Source organism: Ischnura elegans, chromosome 3, assembly GCF_921293095.1.
Source record: "Ischnura elegans chromosome 3, ioIscEleg1.1, whole genome shotgun sequence".
Classification (NCBI taxonomy): Eukaryota; Metazoa; Arthropoda; class Insecta; order Odonata; family Coenagrionidae; genus Ischnura; species Ischnura elegans.
Genome location: NC_060248.1, coordinates 108,176,960 through 108,198,853, shown reverse-complemented (window position 1 = coordinate 108,198,853; position 21,894 = coordinate 108,176,960). Strand labels below are relative to the sequence as shown.

Genomic DNA, 21,894 nt, shown 5'->3' with positions numbered 1-21,894 from the left:
ATACCACCAAAATGTTCTGGACACTTGCCTATCATGCATAAAACTATCCCGTATTTATGATCCTACAGATGCTAATGCCCGAACTGCGACTGTCTATTGCCTCTGTCATTGGAGCCTCCACCTACAACCTGGAAAGATACCCAAGTTGAGTGCCTCTAGTGGGGCAGTGTGAGCGCCACGTGAAGAACTACATATTGTTCATCAAAACCCTAGAACACATGGGCATGCAGGCCACAGATATCATGGTGAGCCTGAATGTGGTGTCATTACTAGAGTACACTGTTACTCTGTTTGACACTTCGGTTCTGCCCGGAAAAAATGTCCCAGGAATATTGAAAAAAGCCACACACTAACCTCCAGCTACATCCTACGCAATGAGGATTTGTACGAACTAATGGCTGTGGTGACTACAGGATCACTGACTACACATTTTTTCATGGAGAACTCTGAGGAATATGCCCTTAACTCTGCTCTTCTGCATCGAGTACTTCTTCCGATGTGTTGATGATACTTCCATCAAAGAGCCCCACAGAAAAGACACTTGAGTTCATTTGTTGAGCGTATGTACAGCCATCATCTCAACATAGACTTCACAATGGAGACAGAAACCAATGCAGAGCTACCTTTCCTGGACATCTTTATCCACCATAAGGAATACTCAACCCTTAGCCAAAAGATATGTGTACTGGAAGACCGAACTACATATTTCTCAAGTGAAGGAGCCACTCCCTAAAGAATGCTGTCCTATTGTCACTGATTCATGGGGCCAATGCCATTTCGGACAAGCATATTCTCCTTGGTTCAATTAGAATGTCACAAAAAGACTCAGAAAAAATGGATGCAACCACTTCCAGATCTCTACATAGGGCCCTGAAAAGAGCCTTTAACAATGACTTGGGTGGTACACCAGTTGAAGAACATCAGTCGATCCCCAAGGGTTTCCCTATTTTTGCAAAACACCACACCTAACAGTATTTCAGCATTTAGCACATTATGCTTTGTAAGGCAGAAATCCAGACTCAATGACTAATAAGCTGGTCTAAGACTTGTGTATTAACACATAATCAGGGTAAGTACGGCAAAATCCATACGTCTCATCACCTATTCCTGATAAACTTATATGGGATTCTGGATGCATGCCCTGATAATTTCCTAACTCATTAAGACAATTTCTAAAGTCAATCTTCAATTTATTTGACATGGCGGTGTTACAACAATAGAATTGATGCCTTTGATACTTACATAATTGACCAACAGGGCAGCAGGTCATACTGATAGGTAGCCATGGAAATGTTTGCAATTGATATCTATACGACACTGACGGAAATTTGAGAGAACAATAGGGTAGTTTCCTTCATCAAAGAAAACTAAAGGCATTGATTGCGATTCATTACCTACCATTAGTGTATTCATAATATGCAAATTATTTGGTTTTAGAAATCCCAGTTTAGACAAATGTTAATGGTCAATTTTCCCTCATTTGAAAAAGGCCAGATTGGCGCCCATGCAATGTCACTCCACATGACGTCACAGGGACCCAGATGCTATACGAGTATTTGGGAGTTTTACATCATCTGAGATTACCAATGCATGCATAAGGGACAGAGCTCACGGAAACATCTCTTATTAATCACCTATTAAAATTGCCTAAGGTCAGAAAGTTTCCTTTGTTTGATAGGGTAATAATAATCCTTATTTGAGCCAAGCGCTACCTGCTAGCTGAGTACTTCGCTACCCGCTAGCAGCCTGCATCGTAGCGGTGCTTAAAGCCTCGCCCCAAAGTCACCTAATACGGCTACAGCAGGAACCAGAATGATGTCATGAGGGGTTTTCCCAGCATTCATACTTAGGCGTCTGTTTTCGCTCACTTGAAAATTTTCACTTTTCCTTAACTCGTAAAAAATAGATACCGTCATTTAAAAATCTAAGAGCGTGAAATGCATACTCCAGAAGTAATATTTCTTTCTCTCGATTTAGTCAAAAAAATAATATGAAACTACCCTATTGTTCAACATCATATACAGGTATGCACTTCAATCCAGGATTTCTATGGCTATATTATAAACCGTAATCCATAGATTAATTAGATGAAATTTCACCATTTTCTTCACCATTAATCTTGCCTCTGAAAATAGTTCATAGTGGGCTTGAGACCTCTGCAAACAACCAATTAGGATCCATGCATATGCTGAGCACCTCTAGCCATGAACATGTGGTATCATTTTTCCCATCGTGTATTCCCTATGAGCCTGACATGAACCAGCTTTGCCAAAGGAGAATATTACATCCAGTAGTCCATCCCGAGTCCCACTTTCAGCATAGTTACATATAATTAACTTTTTCATGTTTTTCAATGCGTATAGATGGAGAGAGAATGTATACACAGAGAAGCACTATGAGCATCACCCCAGGTCCTAAACTACATCTCTAAAACACCTAAATTATTTCATTGACAAATGAAGACTACTCTTAAGGAGTATATTGGAAAACAGAAATTTCTGTTCGTCTTCCATTACAAGATTAGGACAATATTTTGTCCATAAAACACTATTATGTACTAAGTAAATTTTTATTGATAAGTTGCTGAATGAACAAATGATATTAAAAAATCACATATTACATACAAGCATCAATAAAAAAAACTGCAATTAATGACAGTAATTCAATAGTCATAGCTTTCATACAAAGATTTCAACAACTCAACTTTCTCATATTCAGATAAAATATGTCCGCACCAATGCTAAATAGGATCACTGGTCAAGAGAAAAACACGATTATCATGCAATGGTAGAACAAATGACTGAAATGTATGCATGGACTGCAGGTATGACATGTTGCAACCATATTTTCGTGGAAAATATCAGATATGTAACAAGTTATGTATTATCTAATGATGAGGAGAGGATTTCACCTTAATCATCATTCATCATCACGTAGGGTCACATTTCCAAGGTTTGTATTCTTTTACTTCATTACAGAAGGTTCCGTCACAGAAGTCACACCACTTATTATGGGCCATGTGTCTTCTCAAATGGAATAAAAGAACTGAGCGTGATGATGTCTTTAGTTTGCATATTTGGCACATAAATTCAGGGAGGGTTTCAGGAGGCACTATTTCTTCAGGATTAGAAATATCTCCCTCAACTTCACTGCTGACCAATTCACTTTTGTTCTTTGTACCTTCTGATATACTTTTCTCCTTGTCTTCCTGCTGAATTGTATTCAATTTTTCAGGGATACTAGTTACATTTTCTATAACAATCTCTGATAAACCACTTCCTTGATCCTGAAACAACAGAAGTAATTATTTTCTCAGTACATTCTCCCTCAATGGTTACTTCAAGTAAATTTTTAAAGATTAAAACTACCAATATTGAGTAAATACAGAATAATATACCAATATACTTGGTATTATGAGGTATGTTGAGATCTCTCTAGAGCAGTGCATAAATTGTTAACTGAAAAGTATATGGGGGTCACCAATTTTAATGGTGCCAGTCAATAAATAACTCTGATACTGATTAAATCATTTGGGACAACTCAACTGAATGACGGATTGTCTTCTACCACATCTTTACCAAAGATTTGCAACATTAGGGCCAGCATAGCTTTTGTGGATGCCTCAAAGAGGCTTCAGTCAGGCCTGAGGATGCCTACAGCACAGTAGGTGAAACGCCGTCATCAAAATGACAACGTGTACGGAACCCGGAGGTCTACCCCACTGCAAACCTGAACGCTGCTAAAACTTACATCAGAGACAGAGTCAAGTGTACACTCAGGCTGCATTAGCTTAAACTGCTTGCATCCAAGAACTTCACATCTATGACTGCAAAATGGGTGATGGCAGGATCACACATTACTCGCCTTTACGAGAGGCTTTGTTATTTCTGAGACTCACAGTGTGTGATTGTGCCACATGCTCACAGAACCACATCCCTTTACAACTGCCTCTTGTCCAATGGGACTGCTTAGAGTGGTGTCCAGAGTATAGCTTCTGCCATCGCACAGTGATTTCACGCATCATGTCAATCCCGATCAATAATAGATTTGTGATCTCATCACTACACATTGTGCAATATGCAGGAAAGAATGCATGTTATTTTGAAAAAGAGTACCAATTATTATTTTGCGATATTTTGTTTGAAAAATTATACACAAATATTTAATTTAACACATTGCGTACCGGGGTATTTAAATTCCTAGGAACGCCGATTCTGGGTGGAGGTGTTGAGATTGGAAATATGCCTTTGGTTTAACCATGGTTAAAAAGCTAATGTTTAACATATAACTTTACCCAATCAAATGTTATGATGCATCAATTCATTATGAATAACGAACAACAACTGAAAACGTACTAACGAATACGTATTGTACGCTTTAAAATTGTTTAGGTTGACGTGCCTAAATGAGGAGAATCTTCGTCATCCGTCCGGAACGTTCGGAAAAAAATGACGAGAATTCTCGCCATCCGAACGCAATGTGTCAATGCAAATGAATGTAGATCTTGTTCAATGTAAAATGGCATTAATATGAAATAAAAGCTGTAATTAAAGGAAAATATGGAAATTGAGGGGTTCCATCCTTCACCTCTGTATATAATGAATGCCCGATATAGCACGTGATTTTCCAGGGATTATGAACACTGGTTAACCCTAGGCTGCCACAATATTGGGTTTCTAAAATGGGATTGTAACACAGTATATATAATTGAAAATATATCACATAATATAATTGCGACTCTTGATAGAGAAGAGAAGAGTGACCGCAAAATTAGGGTGATCAGCACAATTATCATATCAGTGGTGTTTTTGGTCCAAATATTTGGAGGCCTACAGTGAGGCAAGATTGGAATGCCGAAGATTAAGACTGAACAGAAAATTTACTTAAATTCACGAAAAAAGCTTACCTCATCCACCACATCCTCTCTTTCAGCAGCAGAGCCAGGGCCTGAGATAAAGTGAAGGCAAAATGATATTAACTATACTTTTTCAACTACTTATCACTATCATCTACGGTTACTGCATGCAGGAAATGGAATAATCTTAACCTTTCAACCAGGAACTCATCATCATTGGCATCTTTTAAGAGGAGGCTACACAAAACACTTTTCACTTCACAACTAGCTGGTTAATAAACACGACACTGAGCAGTGCCCACGAGCAAGTGATACGTATCACTGTTTAAGTATATATATGTTATATTTGTCTTAATTGCATGTGTAGTATTTGTGTATACTATTTACCTCATTGACTATGCTGTATTTTGCATGTAATATGACATTCGTTTTAACTCGGTAGGTTTTTGCAGGTTTTTCACACCCCCTTCTTATGTGGGTGTTTTCCTGCAATGGGTTTTTTTGCTGAAAGATACTACTCACTCATCCTCACGTTTTTTCCCACAAACAAAAATCTTTTTTATGCAAAATTTCCACATGTGTGTGTTTACCTTGTTTGACATTCAACTAATAGTGTATATTGTATATTTTTGTATTGTAAACGTTTATTTACCATTTGAAATATGTTTGCGTTGACGCTAATGTGGGGTTAGTTGGAAGAGGGCTATTAGTCTCTACCTCGCCCTAATAAAAGCAACTATTATTATTATTATTATCATCACCAAAACATATGTTTAATTAGGAAATAGTAGCACTGATATATGTATTTTCCTATTGGAGCTAATTGACTCACTTAGCAGAAAATCATAACACTATACTTTTATTAGCAAAGAAGAATGCAAAGTCTTCTATAATCCTGCAAGTAGTAACGTCACAACAGAGTTGTGGACTTTTCTGGGTTTATTTTTCAATTGTGACAATTATTTTAGCATAGAACTCCTTCCATGGGAGCCTTTTTAAAGGAAATCCTTTGGAATGGTTAAAAGAGAAAAGCTCAGAATCTGAATGGGGAAGCCAGGACTAGAAATATTTCTGAATTTTAAATCCTCATATAGAAAATTTTCAATAAATAAATGACTCGCAAAAAATGTATGCCTTGATAAAAATAATAATAATTACAAAACTAACAGACTAGTTTTTGAAGGCATGTTCACAAGAATTGGGTTTCACCTTGACTTGCTTACATCAAGTAAATCATGCTGGGTGTTACGAATACCTGAACTTCTGCAGAGCTATTTTATAGCTGCCAAAAAGTCATAAGTGAAGATCTGATAAAGCATGCATTGTTGACACTGGACTCAGTCAGATGAAATGCAGTCTCAAATTTCCTTGACTTGAGGTTCAATTTTGAAAGATCTGAATCCTGTGATTATTTATCGTCCAGACATCAAAATTACTATCATTTTTTCGTCAAAATACGCGACATATTGCAAGACTAGGATTAAGACTCCCTTCTTATAGCTTTGTGAAATGAGGTAATGCACAGAAAATACATATTGACAGAATTAATACTAATATAGTTGACAAAAACATCAAAAAGAAGAGGGGACAACTTTATACACAGATTAACGCACAATAATCTGATGACTTCAATCTTTAGAGGACATGTAGAAGGGAAGAAAGGCGAAGTAAAACCATGGATGAGACGAATGGAACAGGTGATGGAAGATGTAAAGAGAAAGACATTTCCTAGACGGATAGAAATGGAGAGCTGTCCTCCCATTAAACCAATCCTAGATTATTGATAAATTCTAATGAATGTTGACAAAATGTTTTGGAGAAAGACTATGAACGACTGCTTAAAATGAAATTTTGATTATAAAGCTACTGAAACTGCACTGACAAGAAGAAAAACAACAGCAGACAAAAGCAAGATACATATCTTCATAATTGAGAATGAACTCATAACAGATTTAGGAGTGTCTATTTTTCAAGAATAACAACCGTTTGAACTTCATTCTTTCATATTTGAGAAGACGGGATGATTCCAACTAAGGGGATGTAATGATATACTACTTTGAATAAAAATGAGAAGTCTCACCCACAACTCTGTCACAGTACTCATCCAAAATTGCAGTATGTGAATCAAACTCAGGTTTCAGCATCTCCTGATCTTCTTCATTCATATTTTGGATTTCCAGACACCCATTGATTGCATTCTTCAACTTCACTAATTCTGCTTCCAATGCATCAGCATAGTTGATTAAATGAGCACAGTAAAAACACACCATGTCACTTGCAGAACAATCCTTGATGTTAGTTGATTTACCATCAGAAATTCCAATTAGGCACTGGTGCAAGGATAGGCCAGAAGTGGACGTCTGAGTGCTGAGGAATTCCTATCAAGAAAAAAGATCCAAATAAATATAAAATGTACTCACCAATACCAGTATAACATCATGATCAACAATTTGAAATCACCCCATCAAGAAATTATGGTAATATGTAAATAAAATCACTGTGTTTTTATTTAACCATGAATGGTAATATGTATGTATTTAAAAATAAAATTGCAGAAATGACTCATGAGACATGGAAAATCAAAATCATTTCATTCAAGCTTGAACATCAAAGATTTTCATTAGAATGCAATTTGTGGTTCAAGTTTATAAAGCTTTAAAAAATTAAATTTCTATACTTAGTTCTCTCTTACATCCTAAGTTACTTATAATATTTCCAAGCTAGTGATTGCATGGTCTCATCAACCAGTGTAATCTAATGTCAACACACCTTTTTACTCTCCCTCAGGCGACGACTGCAGACAACACAACGAGGAAATTTCTTCTTGGCTTCCAGTGATTCAATATATTCAATAACTTCTTCATCTTCATTATGTTTGCTGCATTTTTGTTTCTATACAAACAAATCAGATGAAATTGATTGAGTCAAATGATCAAGTATTTAAATAGGTGAATAACCTCAAAATACAACCAAATTCTAACAAACTCTGCCCTCTTTTCTAAGTAAATAATTTCAAAGTCATTCAATAACATCCAATAATCTCTTCAGAGCCACACAGTGATGCAAAATCTAAGAAGTAATAGTAATTAAGGATAGTAAAACGAATCACTCTATGTCATGCATTTTTTCCATTGAAATACATTTAAAATTGAAGCTATATTTAATACATACATGTAATTTTCGTAGAGTTACAGACCCTTTAAGTTCAAACTCATGATTAAGACTTCTACTGCAGTACATAATCTAAATGCTGAGGCATGATCATGGTCGAACCGGTAACACCTTGAATGTCATTTGGAATTACCATATTTCAGTATTGCATTTGAGAGCCGTAGATTACTCCAGTATGTATGAATTTGCTAAGATACAGTGTTAATGTTTTCAAAAGCAACCAAACACAACGGGAATAATCAAAAGCATTTAAGTATATTCTGTAGTAGATTATTTTATGCCTATTTTGACCACTATGTACCAAGTGCAAGAGTCATTACCAGCAATGATCACCTCAGGAAGGCAGAGTTGCATTAAAACCATTAGAGGTCCATAGATAACAGCCTACTTTGCCTTCCTGGCCATCTGGAACTAATAGCATACACAAATACAAAGGGAAAAAATTCAGTATGTGGAGGAATAAACTTCTTTTTCAAAGAAGTAAAGAGAAAAATGCTTCGCTCCATACCATTCTAACAATTAAAAACTTTAATTAAAAATCACTCTCTTCTTCAATCAACTATTACATTAACCTCATTTATACTTTACCCATATAGCACTAAGTAAGAGAGTTCACTGTTTCTTATGATTTTCTAATGGAAAAAAATTATAAGCAGCTTATCATAAGCTAAAGGACTTATGTAAGGGAAGGATAAGTTTTTAGGGAAGAATAGGTAAGGAATGCCATAAAATATCCTCAGATTAACATAAGTCACTTCTGTTGGAGTGCCAAAGGCGGCAAAACAACATACTACACATGCTACGCTGCTCATCGCAACATGAAAAAAAAGCCCACTAGAGAAATTCAGTGAGTCTTTATTAGAGCTGAACAACTGATAACAGATTTCTCCGTAAATAGAAAAAGTTTAACAACTGCAAGCGACTGACTGGTGAAGATAGAAAGCATAATAAACATACTTTTTCTTGTGGCGAAAAGAAAAAAAAATAACATCCGAGAGAATCGAACGCGTGACCTCCAGATCAGCAACTTTGTATGTTAACCATTATTACATCGCAGCACCTGTGTGTGTGTACCAGTTGTGCACCAGTGTGTACCAGTTGTGCACCAGTGTGTACCAGTACTAGGAGAAGAGGTGTATGTACCAGTTCTAAAACCCAATTTTATAGAAAAACTTAGCTGCTGAGTGCAAGAAACAAACTGAAATTATTCAAGTTTCACACAATCTAACATTTTATCTACAGAATTCTTTCGCGCATTTTTATATTCTACGTCGCTATTCATGTGAAATTATCTGTTTTTCTTACGACCATGGTTTTGATATCATTTCATAAATGTGTTTGATTTTCAAATTATGGCCATATGATGCTATTTCTCCTCATAATTTAGAATCGCCAAGAATAAAAACATTATTCTCATACATAAATGTCTTCATGAATACTTTAAAACGATGGAATAATAACAACATACTATGGAAGTGCTGAAAGTTTGGCCTCCACTTTTAGTCATTACTATTGATGTTTGTCGGCCCGGCCGTAAGAAACGGTCCATAAGAAAAGGCCAACAATGAAAAATCTGAGCTTTTCCCGGTGAATAGCGTGGATGAAAGCTTCTCGGGTTTCCAACCGGGTCAGGGTCTGCATGGTGTAGGCCGACGTTTCGTTGGGAGACTTTCCAAACATCCTCAGGGCTGATGATGCCGATGTCGCGGTGTTTCGATATTTATACCCTCCTCCTTCACCTAGGTGGTCTCTGATTGGTCCGGGATTTTTCCTCCTTCCTCGTCCTATTTAATGCCAGGTTCCAAGCGCTACTTAGCTGCAGTCCTCGATCTCTATTGATGTTTTTGGGGTGAAGACGGATCTCTACGGCTTCTTTAGTTATACGGTCCCAATAGCCTCTTGTTCTTCCAAGTAGGGCAGTTTCTTCCCAGTGGATATTATGATTTTCCTGGACACAGTGTTCAGCAATGGCCGATTTTTCAAGTTGTCCGAGTCGGAGGTGGCGTCGATGCTCCTTCACCCTCGTCTCAATGGTCCTCTCCGTCTCTCCAATATACACTTTACCGCATTCGCATGGAATGCGGTAAATGCCGGCTGTCTTGAGACCAATAGGGTCCTTGGCTCGGACTAACTGATCCCGGAGTTTGCCAGGAGGAAGGTGAATGCTGCGAATATTGTGTTTAGCAAGAATCCTTGCTATCTTCCCCGAGACCGTGGAGACGTATGGCAGGATGGCTTTTGATGCTGGAGGCCGTTCTTCGTTTGGTTTTTCTCCTTTGTCTTGTCTAAAGGCCCTTTTAAGGGCCCTATGGACTTGGAAGTGGCTGTATCCGTTGTCTATGAAGGTCTTCTTTAGACGTTTCAATTCTCCTTGTAAATTATCCTCGTCAGAGATCTTTTTGGCCCTATGAATTAATGAGGATAGGACCGCGTTCTTCTGTGATGGATGATGGTGACTTTTCCCATTTAGGTATAGATCGGTATGAGTGGGCTTCCGATATACCTTGTGCCCCAGGGTACCATCTCCCCTGCGGCGGATGAGGATGTCCAGAAAGGGTAACTCTCCGTTCGTTTCAGTCTCCATGGTGAAACGTATGTTGGGGTGACGGCTATTCATGTGGTCGACGAATGAGTGCAGAGTACCCAATCCGTGGGGCCAAATGATGAATGTATCGTCGACATACCTGAAGAAGCACTTCGGGCGCAGTGGAGCCGAGTTGAGGGCGCGTTCTTCGAAGTCTTCCATAAAGAAATTAGCAATGACAGGCGATAGAGGCGAACGCATAGCCACTCCATCTGTTTGCTCGTAGAAGTCTCCGTTGTATAGGAAGTAGCTGGAAGTTAGAACGTGGCGGAAGAGCTCCACTGTTTTGCGGTCCAATATTCTTCCCAGCAAAGCCAGGGTCTCAATAATTGGCACTCTTGTGAATAATGACCCTGACCCGGTTGGAAACCCGAGAAGCTTTCATCCAAAGGCCAACAAGCTTAATTATGAGCGCCTTCCTTATTTCTTCCTTTCACCTAATCTCAATGACTTATAAATTGCTGACTGGGTATGACATTCCCAATGTTGTTTTTGAAGAGGGAAAACAATAGCAGACTAATTAAAATGGATGAAAATGAAAGCAGGGTAAATTATCCTATCCAAACATAATTTCACCAAGAAGTAAAAAAAACACTTATACATACAAGGAAATATTTCCCAGAATGTGAATTCCAATTTACACAATTTCCAAAGCAAAATACTCCTTTGCTTTGCCAAATACTGCCATTTTTCATGATTTTTGTGTGGGGACAAATGCAAATTTTGGTAATGAATCAGGTAAAAATAAAAATACTATCCAATTCTTCCTCAAATACTGATTTTAAAATGCAGTAATACTGTGGAAGATAAACACATGTGTTCAGGGAAAATACATATACTTACTTTCATACCCTTTCTAGGTGTTTTCACCGATGAAAATCGAGTCGGAACAGCGTTGGGTTTCAACTTTCTCTTCCCATCTTCACGATGTGGCTCCCATTGATTTTTGTCAAAATGATTCTATAAAAGAAAAATGATAAAAAGGAATGAATACTAGCATTCACAACACCTTTTATGAAGAATAACAAAAATAGAAAGTGTTGCGGCATTACGGCACCATGACACCACTGCACCAGCATAAGAAGCCGATCTCCACACACACACACACACATACTAACTTAGAAAAGTCAGGCGTGGGTGGCAAGGGACTGAACACATTTTGCCCCCACATATTTGACACAAACCTTGAATCCATACAAGGATTAAAATGTGCTAGTGGAGTAATTCATATCAGGGATTGTTTTATAATATCCCTTAAACAAATTACTCCATGAACAAATTAACTCTTATATGGATTCTCTCCTTTCCCCTGGGCTACAACCTAATCGAGGTGGAAAGGCTTACACTTTCCTATGACCCCTAGAGCTGAGCTGGCAGGATTAAATCTAAATTATTCCCGGTAGGTCACCCATGCCAGATAGGTCGAAGGGTAGGAGTCAGACTAAAGGTACTCCACGAGATGGTGTCACGTAAAAAACACTGTTGGAATGGAAGTGGAAAACCCTGCCAACTATCTCTTCCCTGAAAACATTGAGTTTGATCGAACTAGCTTTGGATGGAATCATGGGACCCAGCCCTTAGGAGCGCGTGTTGTAGGTGGCAGCGAGGTCGGCAAGGTCCTCGGGGTCCGTATCATGCGAAATCATCTGTTTCAGCATCAACGGCAGCATCCAAGAAGGAGGATAAGAAGACCAAGAGGATGGAGAAGAAGAAGGATTCGATGAATGTATGGACGTGGAATGTGAGGACAATGATGAGGGTGGGTAAACAAGAAAATATAAAAAGGGAAATGCTGAAAGGGAGGATAGATATCTTGGGTCTATCCAAAATTAGGTGGAAGGACAGTGGGGACTACTGGAGTGACGGGTACAGGGTTACATATACATATATAGTGGTGGGGAGGAAAGTCAACGAGGGGGTAGCCTTAGTATTAAATGGGAAGATGGGTAAGCATATGGTAGGTATAATAGGTATAGATCAGGTAAAGGATAGAATTCCTGCGGTAGAAATTGAGGCACGACCCACCAACCTAGTGGAGGTTCAAGTTTACATGCCCACTAGCAATCACAGGGAAGAAGCAGTAGACGAGGTGTATGGACAGCTTGCGGAAGAAATTAGAGAAATACCAGCTAAGAAAAATCTAGTGGTGATGGGGGACTGGAACGCTTCAGTCCGGGAAGAGAGGGATGGAAACGAAGTGGGAGAATTTGGATTAGGAATTTGGAACAACGGGTGAGAAAGCAGCAGAATTTTGCAGGAGAAACAAGTTATTCATTACTAACAATGGGTTAAATGATAACAAAGGGCAAGGTACACACGGAGAAGTCCAGGAGATATTGGGATAGACTACATCATGGTAAGGCAGAGGTTTAGGAATAGCGTGAAAAACTTGCGCAGCTTCCCTGCAGCGGATTCAGACCACAACCTAGTACTTATGAAATGCGACATAGGATTAAAAGGCTTATTAAAGTTAGGAAGGTGAAGAAATGGAATGTAGAAGCTCTGAAAGGGAGTATAAGGAGAGAATATCAGAAACTTGTTGAAAATGGCACCCAGGAGATTGAAACTACAAACACTGTTGAGGAAAGATGGGAAAATATTAAAACTGAAATAGCCAATGCGGCTGAGAAGTCCATTAGCTACGTTGACAGAAGAAGGATAAAGAAGCCATGGATAAAGGAGAACATGATAAGAGAAATGGAGGAGAGGAGGAAATGGAAGGAAGTGGACACAGAACAGGGCAAAAGAATGTATAGACAAATTAATAATCGATTATGGCGTGAAACTAAGAGAGCAAGGGAGGCTTGGTGAAAAAGACTGTGAGGAAATGGAAAAGTTTCAGAAGGAGGAGAGGTAAGCGTGTTGTATGCTAAGATTAAGCCTCTCTCGGGTGGCAGAAGAGGGCAAGCCATTTCAAAAATTAAGACTAAAGATGGAAGGATGCTAACCGAGAGAGAAGAGGTACAGAGTAGATGGAAGGAATACGTGGAGGACCTGTATGAAGGAAGGAACAGGCCAGAGAGATTGACTTTAGAGAAAAGTGAAGTGGAGGAGGATAATCTGGGTCCAGGGATCTTAGATGCGGAAATCGAGAGAGCCCTTCATGATATGAAAGCTAGGAAAGCAATGGGCGTTGGAAACAATATCCCATGTGAGCTGCTGAAGAATCTAGGAAGGGATAGTAAGAAAAGGTTTTTCGAGCTAGTATGCAGGATCTATGAGGAGGGATATTGGCCACAGGATTTTGTGATGAAAGCTCTAATCCTGCTACCGAAAAAGAAGAAAGCTCTTGAATGCGGAGATTATAGGACGATTAGCCTAATTTCGCACGCAGTGAAAGTGGTACCAAGAATATTGAACAGACGAATGAAGGTGAAGGCGAGTATCTGGGCGATGATCAGTTTGGTTTTAAAAAAGGGAAGTCAACTCGTGACGCAATAGTGATAATGAGGTGCCTGGTGGAGAGGAACCTAGAATTTAACCAGGACGTGTATGCCTGTTTTGTGGATTTTGAAAAAGCATTTGATAGAGTGAACTGGGTAAAGCTAATGGATATTCTCAAGAAAATTGGTGTAGATTGGAGGGATAGGCGACTGATTCGTAATCTGTATATGGCCCAGACTGCACAAGTGAGGGTAGCAGACGGTGAATCTGGTTGGGCAAGTATGGGCCGAGGAGTGAGGCCAGGCTGTCCTCATATCGCCGCAGCTTTTTAACGTGTATGCTGAGGAGATGGTAAGGGAATCGTGGGATGAGTTAGAAGCTGGAGTAAAAGTGGGAGGGATGATGTTCAAATCAGTGAGATTAGCGGATGATCAGGATGATTAGCCAATCAGCGAGGGGGCTTCAGGCTTCTTGTGGATGCATTATACGAGCATTGCAAGGAGTATGGGATGAGGATCATTCACAAGAAGACCAAGGTAAAGTGGTTTTGTAAAGCATCAAGAGCAAGGAATGTGAAACTTAAGGGGAAGGTGGGTGGTGAAAAACTTGAGCAGTTCGACTATTTAGGCAGTACGTTAGAGGAAAACGGATGAATTAGTAAAGACATCCGGAAGAGAATCGCATTAGCAAAGGAGGTGTTCATGAACAGGAAGGGGCTTCTGAGAGGTTTGCTATGTAAGAATTTAAAGAAAAGGTTGGTGAAGAGTCTGATCTGGAGTATAGCACTTTGCAGTGCAGAAACACTTAGGAAGGAGAACAAGAAAAGACTGCAGACATTCAAGATGTGGGTGTGGCAAAGAATAGAGAAGGTGAAGTGGACGAGGAGGAACGATGAGGTGCTGGACATGGTGGGTGAGGGGAGGCAGCTTTTAGATGAGATACGGAGGAGAGAGAAGGTATGGATGGAGCGAGTACTTAGCAGGGAGGGGATGTTGAAAAATGTGTTAGAGGGTAGAAGGTAAAAGAGGAAGGAAAAGAATAAGATTTTTCGATAGAATTAAAGGGAGTAGGCCTTATTGTGAATTGAAGAGGGAAGCGGTTGATGAGGAGGGAAGATCCCAGGATTCTTTTCAAGTACTCCATGGAAATCTACCTTAATTGGTAGAATACTTAGATAAATGAATTATATAAGCCTTAGGAGCATATGAGGTTTTTAATATGCTTATTATTATTGCCCTTTCCGGTGGCTGTATATCAATAGTAATCTAGTTTTTGTGAAATCTTTGGCTATAAATTTATTTCCGCACAATTACAAACATGTGCATAGGTTTCGATTTATGAGCCATTTTTGACTGAAATAAAATCGTAGAATATTCAGTGCCAAAGTGGCTGCAAGATTTTTCTCATCACTATATTGAGTGGTACACACAGTAGGTGCTTACTGAAAGGTTTATTTTCAATAATTATTTTTATATAGTATTTTATCCCAGTGACACCATTCATTTTTTTCAGAAAGTAATTTCTAATACGGCTTCTAATTGCAATAATAATTCTTAAAAATCTATGATGGAAGCATCATTCTGTGAGGTAAAAGACAGTGACAACAAACTTGAAGCTACACAAGCACAGCTACAATTGTTAGCCTCAATTAAGGTTCACCTTACATGATTAAAAACAAAACGACACAGTCCCAAATGAGAGGATTTCATCAAAACATTAGATGAAATCATCTCATTCCAGATGAAATCCTGAGAAGAATTTACTGCCACCACTTGCCATAGAAAAAGTGAATTCCTACAAGACTATCCCAAAGTTTAAGCTTACAGCCAACCAAGAGCATGTTTGCAAAATAAGAACTTGAAACACAAGGTTCTCCACTGATAACATGAATTCAAGGATGAAATTTGAGCAAATAAGGCCTTGCAAGTATTCCAGCAAGTATTTGCACATTTATCTGCTTCACACAATGCAATTTTCACTTTGATAAAATAATATAAGGATCAGCCTCACATTCCAGAGACTTGAGTTAAACAACATTTATATCTTGCCAACCATAATCAGGAGTGCCCACCAAGGTGAGAGGTGTTAACCCCTGATTAAGGTCGGTGTATATTAAGGGGACCCTGGTTTATCTAAAACCTAATGACAAAAAATCACTTTTTAAATGAATTTCTCTTTACTACTATTAGTAGTGGGTTCTACCATAGAGTAAGTATATTCCACCCTTCATCCATTAGAAATAATATTTTTGGTAAACTCTAAAAATGTTATAGACTTCATTAATTCACATCTTCCCTATAAAAAGCAAATTACAGCTTCTATAAAAGGGTTCCTACACTCACACACACATCAATGTATAACACAAACCCTATTGCCCACGAAAGAGACCACAAACCCCAGCAGCACTCAAACATCCAGTTTGGCAGGCGAGGAATTTAAAACATGGCCACCAAGGCTGGCAAATAGTGTACATATTTGTCTAAATATCATTGAGTAGCTCTCCTAAATAGTTTTGCTAGCCCTCTAAAAATTTCAAGGACACTTTGTACCATATCATCAAACCCTCCCCCTCCTTTGATAAATGAAAAGGACTAATTGACAATCAGCAGTTGCATGGATACCTTTTGTACACAAGGATTAGGCATTACATGAGTGGAACGTAAAAAATTGTGGGCTAATGAAATATATTACTAAACTCATGAATGTTTTTTACAGCAATAATGACCCGAGGATCAGTGATACTCTTGCATACAGTTTTCCTGCAAACAACATGACTGCTGAAATCCTCCCAAGATTTTGTCGTCAACAATCATTTTGTACATTAGTATTTCATTGACGGACATGTGCCAAGTGCACTCGTTTATCGGATTTTCCCACTATTTTGTAACTTTATAGGGTGCAAACCTGGATATTTTCATCTGCCGTAGTGTCATGCTGATGTAGATTTCTGCAGTGAGTGTCACGGCTTTTCCTGGATAACTCTTCTCCACCATCACTTCTACAGATTACACCAGATTCCTTCGCAGGTTCTGTAGCTTTACTGGCTTGCAATAGATCGAAAACCAGCCTCTTTCTAAGGACCGTCCTTTCGGTCAGCGGCACTTTTACAGGTCTAGACTGGCATTTAAAAATATGAGGCACCACACCTTTCTTAAGACGAATTTGGCCACCCATCATCTTCCACCTCATGTAATTTTCGGCGTCCTCTTTCAACTGAAAACAATCATCTAATGTTTGCCACAAAAAAACTTATGCTAAGCTTGGTATAAAAATAAGCGATTAATTGTATTTATATCACGATATAATACTATCGATAATGTAAGAAACAGTAATGTCAACCGTCGAACCAAATAGCCAGAGCTTATTCCATAAGTACGTAAACCAACTGCACTCACGTTAAAATGATCAGAACAGCAGCGCAAATGAGATGAATAAGACAGAGGCATCTTCTTCATATCTCTACGAGCAGCAATCAGCCACTTCCTTCTCAACACAGGATTCCCTGGTACGCTTAAAAAGGCCTTATCCGGATTCTTTTTGTAGTTACTCGAGCACATCGGCACAAAACAATACATATTACTGCTTCTTTTTCGGGGAATCTCTTCCTGAGATGCAGGCTCCTCCATTATAAAAGAGACTAAATGATAACTCCAAAAAGCTTTCTCAAAAAGCACAAGCACATTAAATAGTACAATTCTCAACTGAGAAAGCCTGGTTTTGAGCACGAATAGGGGATGACGTCAGGATCACCGAAAAAACATGGTGGTCATGGAGTAAACAACTACTCCATGCTAAAGGTGTCTCTTGTTTGCGACATTTTTATCGTTGCACGGCCGGTAAGTACGTGCCATTTACATCATGATGACGTTGTACTGTTTGTGGTACCGAAATATACATTAAAATCCTCCAAATTTTGAATAAATTCCCACAAATCCGATTGATTTAACTCATTTGCGAGTGGCAATACTGTTTTTGTTACGACCAATGACAACTACAACATGGGAGAACATTTTGGTTGCAAACAGTACCGTTTTACTTTAAAGTTGCTTTCAGTGGCTGCCACTGATTATCAAATCCTTAGTCCTTGATCAAATCATGGGGTGTGAACAGAATCATCGTCAAGGCTGTTTTTCGCAGGACATGAGGTTGCCTAATTCTTAACTGTATTTTTCAGCAATGTGGCGTGTACGAATGCATGCACTATTTTTGAACGGGCTATAATGCCATCTGGCTTCGATGCATTGTCGCACAGTTTCTAGCACTTCACCTCTTTACATGAAGCAATTTGAAATTCGCTACATGGCGATACCGTGCATGTCAGATCATAGATTAAACGGGCTTCAGAATATTTGTCATCAAGGCGAGGGAGCGAAACCAGTTCCCTTTTATTTTGAAGTTGTTTTATCGTTGATGGAATGCTATCGCCTTCAAGAATTCTTTTTACAATTCAAAGAAATTTGCCCAAAAATATTACGAAGCCAAAGTTTACGACAGTTTTCTATCGTATTGTTTCATTCAAGAACATGATTTCTCGGAAACCTTGTGAAATACCTACGTTACATTTTAACATCACAAGAACTTACTTCGCATATGCGGGAACTGTTGGTGAATTTCTTTGGCTCCCCAGGTAAATAACCACAACCCGCCAGCCACTTCTTCCTCCTCTCGGGGTTCCTCGGGAATATAAATAATTTAACTCCATCAGAAAGAGAAAGCGAGCAATTTTTAACCCAACAGTTTGGCATAATCAGTCAATTTACGTATATTTCAGTAAAGTAAATTATTTAGGCGCAGGTTGGTTGCAACCATTTGAAATGTAGTTCAACCACAGAGCAAAAACCATTGGTACTAATAGGTACAAATATGGCACCCAGATCAAGCGTCTCCTGTCGATATTCTAATAAAGTCGACTATTCATAGGATTCGAGAGTTGTTATCGATACCACCATTGCGGCGCCGCGATTTGAATAATTTGAAATGGCCTCAAAGAAACGAGGAAACCACTCATTCAGTGAAGAGATTTCTTCAACGCTAAAAATTGGGCTGGTAATCCTTTAAAATATTTAGTAGTCATTCCCACGCAGCCGCACTTAACATAGGGACGAGCGATTGAGTTATTCCTCACCATTATTATCAGAACATACTCGGAAGAAATCAGATGCCTTGTTCTTCCTTTTGATGACTGCACCGCATTTCCTCTTCTTATCTCATAATTTTACGTCTAATTCAAGTAATAAAAAACTTATTAACGTTACGTATGCATATACTCGTTTTATTCATATGCCCAGAGGATCTTTGGGATATTATCCAACCATACAATGCATGGATATAGACACCTCCTGGCCAAAGAAAAACAAGCGGTGGAAATAACCAAAAGGCCGGCCATACGATATGAATCAGGAAGATGGCTGTACCCTTTCCAGCACTGTTTCTGGACCACAGAAAGACCAAACCATGCTCAGCGGGTGGGGGACCAGTCAGCAACTAGCACTCTTGTCTGGCATTAGCATGTAAATATCAGACACCCTAGAAGCACTCTCCACTTCAGCGTGTAATAGTGAGTATAGGGAAGAATTTGGGATGGGTCCTTCATTGTTATTTTCTTTGCTTTCATGAATGAAAATGCTCCTGTAGGCATCAAGCAGGTAATCTGTACTACACTGGATTTTTCTGGTTTGTAGTATGAGAGGTGTTCTTTGTATCCGGTGAGAATGTTACTTCGTGTTTGGCCTAGGATTTAGTTAATCTGATACATACCAGAATTTTCTTGAGGAGGTATCTTATCTTAGGTGGTGCCAAGCAGTTGTTTCAGTTTGTAATCATCAGTGTTCGTGATTTTAGAGTTTAACTGTGTTGAAGGTTTTGTCTAGACCTTCTGTTATGACAGGGTAGAAAGGGAATTTGATGTATCTTTTTGATTTGTCTTTTTTGTGAGTGGTTGAGATGTTAATTAACTGTTTAAATTCACATTTTTTTTAACTGTGGTCAATTAAAGCAGTTTGGAATCCATTAGGTTTGGCAATACCCTTAATGAAATGTAATTCTTTATTGAATGCTGAGTTACTTAGCGGTACATTTAAAAGTCTAATAATGAGGGAATGGAAGGCAGCAAATTTGTGGCTTGGGTGAGCAAATGAGTTGTTGTGTTAGTGGGTTTCGGGTAAGCGTCAAATGCTATCCTCTTTTCAGATCGTGCTAGGGAGAGATCAAGGAAAGAAATTGAGTTATTCTTTTCAGTTTCTACAGTGAACTCAATAGAAGGGAAAAGGCTATTTAGGTTGTCTACCTAACTACTAAGTGAGCATTTGTAGGTGTCAAATACAGCAAAAATGTCATCAACATTAATGCAAATAAATGGAAGGGAAATATGAGAATTTCTTTTTTAGGGTTATTTGAATATGTAACCTGAAGCATTGGATAAGAATGGTGAAATTGAATTTCCCATAGTAATGAAGGATCTAAGGTTTTCCTGGCGAATAGACTGGAGGAAGAGTTCTCGGGTTTCCAGCTGGGTCCAAGAGTTTTTCTGCACCGACGTTTCGAAGGCTAAGTCTGCTATCGTCTTCAGGGTGAAACTAGATTCAATTTAGTAGTATTTATTCTACCTGAATCTAGTAAACTAGATTCACCCTGACGATGGCAGACTTAGCCTTCGAAACGTCGGTGCAGAAAAACCCTTGGACCCGGCTGGAAACCCGAGAACTCTTCCTCCTTTCCCATAGTAGTTCCAAAATTTTGTCTGTAACATTACCCTGTAAAGATTAAATAATTTTGATTTATTTATAAATTCTTTACGGTGAAAGAAACCATAATCTTGCTTTCAGAAAAATGTAGTCTTTAGTTTTGTAAACTAAGTCTAACAAAATCATCAGTTCAGAAATGCTCTTTCATATCAATGACTCAATAAGTTGACTCCAGAATAAATACAATACCATCCATTCGTTGAAGGAGTGATTGTTGTTCCAAAGATCAATTGCAATTGCATTTCATTTTACCATAGCCAACAAAAAGATACAGAATAACTGCACAGAGGGACAAGTTACATTTGTTTGTAATAATTTATATGTCGTAATGAATTATTTCTTCAAAGATATGATGCAAATTCCACCTTATCATCAAAAGTGCTGCAAGGTCATGCTGGAGCAAGTTCTTTTGAGAGTTTTTCTTGATCATCAACCAATAAGTTGTAGTCACAGAAATCACACCATTGATAATCCGCCATATGTCTCCTTAAGTGGAACAAAAGAACAGAACGTGATGGTGTCCTTAGCTTGCATATTTTACACTCAAATTTCGGGGGATCAACTTTTCGAAAAGAACATCCTTGGAGGTCCAGTAACTCATTACTTTCCACAGTTTTTCCATGTTTTTTCCAGGTGTCTGCCCTACCACCAGTACTAGTCTCTTCAGATAGTCCATTCCCTCTACCTTCTTCAAATGTGGTAGGTTCTTGATATTCTGGGATTCTAGACACATCGTTCATGACAAACGGCTCCCTGTTTTCTTGATTCTGAAAATATGCATTAACATAACAGAAATTAATAATTATTTAAAAACATAAATACAAGTGCTATGTATAAACCAAAATGATATAAAATAAACTAATGCAGATCAGAACTGAGTTTCTAAATTCTTGCAAGTCTGAATTTTTGGATGTAATGTTAGAACCTAAATACTGCTTTATATATTACCAATTATACAAATCCAGATGTGCAACTCTGGTATAATGAAGCAACACCCATAGGTTACAAACCATTTAAAATTTTAAAGGTTTTTGGATAGATATTTCCAAACAGAAAGTTATGGAAACTGTCTTTAAAATTTAATTTTCCACCAACCTCGGCCCCAAAACAAGCTTCAGATGCCTACGTCTCCTTGAGATGCATCTCTTGAAAATATG

The 21,894-nt window shown here is 38.5% G+C and overlaps 2 protein-coding genes across 6 annotated transcripts in view; both read right to left on the bottom strand.

The window, feature by feature from the left end:
• Positions 1 to 2,555: 2,555 nt before the first annotated feature.
• Positions 2,556 to 18,868, bottom strand: LOC124156340. 4 transcript variants are annotated; one of them, XM_046530838.1, is made up of 8 exons: positions 18,578 to 18,868; positions 17,390 to 17,614; positions 16,899 to 17,207; positions 11,454 to 11,570; positions 7,625 to 7,747; positions 6,936 to 7,233; positions 4,907 to 4,947; positions 2,556 to 3,286 (listed from the first exon to the last, which is right to left on the bottom strand). In XM_046530838.1, the coding sequence occupies exons 1-8, from the start codon at positions 18,737 to 18,739 to the stop codon at positions 2,930 to 2,932; spliced, it is 1,632 nt and encodes a 543-aa protein (XP_046386794.1). In that variant the 5' UTR covers positions 18,740 to 18,868; the 3' UTR covers positions 2,556 to 2,929. The 4 variants fall into 4 exon arrangements, with proteins under 4 accessions (XP_046386794.1, XP_046386795.1, XP_046386797.1 ...); XM_046530839.1 differs by having other exon boundaries at positions 17,390 to 17,631; positions 18,578 to 18,599; XM_046530841.1 differs by lacking the exon at positions 18,578 to 18,868 and adding an exon at positions 17,697 to 18,530 and having other exon boundaries at positions 17,390 to 17,631.
• Positions 18,869 to 20,935: 2,067 nt separating this feature from the next.
• LOC124156337 overlaps positions 20,936 to 21,894 on the bottom strand; it is a 36,161-nt gene continuing 35,202 nt past the window's right edge. For both annotated transcript variants that reach the window (XM_046530834.1, XM_046530835.1), the window contains exon 7: positions 20,936 to 21,504. In XM_046530834.1, the coding sequence (XP_046386790.1) occupies positions 21,127 to 21,504 (378 nt within the window). In that variant the 3' untranslated portion in view covers positions 20,936 to 21,126. The remainder of the gene's footprint in view (positions 21,505 to 21,894) is intronic.